This window comes from Gavialis gangeticus, unplaced genomic scaffold, assembly GCF_001723915.1.
Source record: "Gavialis gangeticus isolate Ggan-Ray unplaced genomic scaffold, GavGan_comp1, whole genome shotgun sequence".
Taxonomy (NCBI): Eukaryota; Metazoa; Chordata; order Crocodylia; family Gavialidae; genus Gavialis; species Gavialis gangeticus.
Window position 1 is genome coordinate 46,811,382 of NW_017728997.1, and position 3,878 is coordinate 46,815,259.

At 53.1% G+C, this 3,878-nt stretch overlaps 1 protein-coding gene across 1 annotated transcript in view; it reads left to right on the forward strand.

The window, feature by feature from the left end:
• BSN (bassoon presynaptic cytomatrix protein) overlaps positions 1–3,878 on the forward strand; it is a 608,147-nt gene that overhangs the window by 595,986 nt on the left and 8,283 nt on the right. The window contains exons 9-10 of the mRNA XM_019505145.1: positions 461–515; positions 1,739–1,836. Of these exons, the coding sequence (XP_019360690.1) occupies positions 461–501 (41 nt within the window). The 3' untranslated portion in view covers positions 502–515; positions 1,739–1,836. The remainder of the gene's footprint in view (positions 1–460; positions 516–1,738; positions 1,837–3,878) is intronic.

Here is a 3,878-nt window from a genome sequence, read left to right on the forward strand (position 1 = left end):
GGGGGGGGGGTGTGTGTGCATGCACCTGCAGGGCTGTTGGGGGAGTAAGGGGTACCAGCAGGGCTGGGGAGACTGTTGGGGTGGAATGAGGGACACCAGAAGGGCCAGGGGGGCTGTGAGGGTGGACTTTAATTTTAATCATGGTTTTTTAAATTTTTGTTTCTTATATTCTAGTTCCATTATAGCTTTCCTAGAAAAAGACAAGGCAATAAAATGCAACTTTAGCTACCACCATGGTGTCAGGGTTACATTGTGAACAGCCAGAAGCTAGCATATGCCAGGCTCCAGCAGATGCTCCAAGATACAAGCTTTGGCAGATGCAGCTTGTAAGCAGGGATAACCTGGAGCTGACTCTGCCAGGCACATATACTTCCAGCAGTCAATGCCCTATTGCCAGACAATGCTGGTGCTATAGAGACACTATCAAACTCATCTCTTTTTTTTTCTTTCCACTGCACAGCGGTGTCTGCTTTTGGCAAGAAATTCACATCATTCTGGTGAGAGAATTCCACAGGGTGAGTCTTGCAGAACAACTCTGATGCACTATGCTGATGCTGAGCTGCCCCAATGCACTGCTCCGTAGCTGCTCTGCTACACCAGCCTTGCCACCCCAGTGCGCTGATTTGTGCCATCCCATGGCCGCCCAGCATATTGGCCTCCCACATACCAGTGCCCACCATCTTGTAGCCACCTGCACTGCTGGCTCACATCATATCTCAGCTTCCCAAATACATTGACCTATATAGCTCCACAGCTGTCCTGCTGTGCTGACCACATCACCTCATTGCTGCCCAGGTACCTGGGCGAATCCAGCTGGTGGGCAGGGATAGTGAAAACTGCAGAAAGAAAAGGTGGCACCTGGACAGAACAGCCTCCTGCAGCAAGGGTAGAAGGCGGGAATGATGCGGGGAGCACTATGTAGTTACTGCTCATGTCTTGTGGGGATACAAGTGAGTACACAGGTGCCTCCCTATGCTCATGCCCCTAGCAGGGTTCTCGCCACAGCACCACAACAGCTTCATGTAACAAGACTGGCAAACATTCGACACTGTACACAGACCTACTCACGACCCTGCCCACCCTCATCTGCTGCCCCACCCCATCACTGCTTTCACTTTTTCTACTGTCCCACATACTGCCCCCCAACCTGCTCACTGCCTCACACAACATCCATGCCCTGCTGTCCTTCTCACCCTAACTTACTCTGCCACTCAGTCCCTGTACACTCCCTGACTACTATACCCACCCCCATCACCTGCTTACCTGCTGCTCCTCTCAGTACTGCACTGTCCACTACTCCCTGCCCTGTCCAGTCCCACCAGTGTGCTATCCAGCACACTTCTGGTCTCTTCACCCATTCACTACTCTTCCCGGGCCCCCCCACTGCCTCTCACCTTATTGCACTTCTCACCACTCTGCACTGCCTCCCTATCTCCAGCCAGGCCCTGACTGTCCTCCTGGCTCCCCTGCCCATTCCCATGTGCTGACCCCCTGACTCACCTGCCTTCCCCACACACATGCCAGATGCACACACGCATGCTGGCTTCCACACACGCCAGTGAGAGCATCCTCTCACAGAGCAGCAGGGCCCGTCTGCAGGCCAAGCTTATTCCCCTTGTCTGGGCAGTAGCAGGGTTGGAGTGCTCTGACTCTGGGGTGCACGTTCACTGCCCTCCTACTCTGCCTTAACTATCCCATCCTCCCTTTTCTCTCCTGCTCTTCTTCTCTTCACTCACAGGAATTTGAGAGAGCAAATAGATATCTAGTCACCGCAGAGGAAAAACCTATGAAGAAACCAGTGAATTCAGCCTGCAGCGTTGGACTCTGGGTATAACAGTGAGTGTTCCTGGGTCTGACAACAGCTGGGGGGGTCTGTTCACTTCAGGCCTAGTATGAGTTTAGTGGGAAATTAGTTCTCTTGAAACTGAGGAACTAATAGCACAGGGCAGGAACAGATGCACAAACTCCTTCCCAGGTCTCCCAGTGCACCTCACTCCTAACCTGCAGCCCCTTGCTCTCCTAGCCGTGGGCTCCAGTCCAACAGTCCTGCTAGGGCCTCTTCCTCCTGGCTGTCTCTGGAGCAGGTACAGCTGATCAAAGCAGCTGTGTGGTAGGCATTGTACTGAGAACCTCAAAAGCCTATGCTCATTCCCTGTAGTCCATCTCCATGCGTTGGAGAAAAACAAACTGGACAGTGAAAAGCATATAGGGCCAAAGGGCCGAGCATTTGTGTGCAGAGGCTTTGCTATGTGAGCAGAATGGCAACACTAGGGAGTCTCTCAGGGGAAGTGGCACTGGGTAGGGACTCTATTTCTCCAAGACTAGGGCCAGGAGTAGACAGAAGTTTTGGAGAAGCCGTTGTCACAGTGGGAAGAACAAACTGTCTCCCACCCCATTCTCATTAAAAAGCTCAGCAACTGTGGCATTGATGCCTACAGTCAAATGGGTCGCAAATTGGCTGAGGGGACGCACCCAGAGAGTGGTGGTGGATGGGTCATATTCGACCTGGAGGGATGTGGGCAGTGGAGTCTCCCAGGGCTCGGTCCTCGGGCCCACACTGTTCAATTTCTTTATTAGCGACTTGGACGAGGGGGTGAAAAGCACCCTGTTCAAATTTGCTGATGACACCAAGATTTGGGGCGAGGTGGGCATGCTAGAAGGGAGGGACAGGATACAGCTGGACCTGGACAGGTTACAGTAGTGGGTGAATGAGAATAGGATGGGATTCAATACTGACAAGTGCAGGGTGCTGCACTTGGGCAGTAAGAACCAGCAGCATACCTACAGGCTGGGGAACTCCCTTCTCGAAAGCACAGTGGCAGAAAGAGATCTTGAAGTCATTATTGACTCCAAAATGAACATGGGCCATGAATGTGAGGATGCGGTCAGTAGGGCTAACTGCACTTTATCACACATCCACAGATGCATCACAAGCAGGGCCAAGGAGGTGATCCTCCCCCTCTATGCGACACTGGGCAGGCCGTACTGTGTCCAGTTCTGGATGCTGCATTTCAGGAGATGTGGCCAGCTTCGAGAGGGTCCAGAGGAGGGCCACTTGCATGATCAGGGTGCAGCAGGGCAGGCCCTACGAGGAGAGGCTATGGGGCCTGAACCTGCTCAGCCTTCACAAGAGAAGGCTAAGAGGGGACCTGGTGGCTGTCTATAAACTTATTGGGGGGACCAGCAGGGAATGGGAAAGACCATTCCCCCGAGCACCTCCCGGAGTAACAAGGAATAATGGCCATAAGCTGTTTGAGACTAGGTTCAGACTGGACATTAGAAGGCACTACTTCACAGTAAGGGCGGCTAGGATCTGGAACCAACTTCCAAGGGAAGTGGTGCTGGCTCCTACCCTGGGAGTCTTTAAGAGGAAGCTAGCTAGTTACCTAGCTGGGGTCATATGAAGCCCAGTATTCTCTCTTGCCCAGGGCAGGGGGTCGGACTTGAAGATCTACTTAGGTGTCTTCCAAGCCTACTTCTATGAATCTGTGAAACCCAGGCAGGCCGTGGCACACTAATTCCTGAGTGGGATTCCCTTCCCATGCAGCCTGGGCAGGGACTTTGTTCCCACCACATCCCATCTCAGGGCATTACAGTCAGACAGAAGAATGCCTACAGCTTCACCAGGGGCAGAAAAGCTCCTCTAGCTCAGGGGTGGGCAAAATGTGGCCCACGGGCCAGATGTGGCCCGCCAAGCCATTCTATCCAGCCTGTGGGGGTCCCTAAAAATTTAGAAAATGAATATTAATTTGCCCTGGGCTGCCTGTCATGCGGCCATCAATGGCTTGCCAAAACTCAGTAAGTGGCCCTCCACCCAAAATAATTGCCCGCCCCTGCTCTAGCAGCTGCTGCTCCCTGCAGCCCTGTGCTGGCAGCAG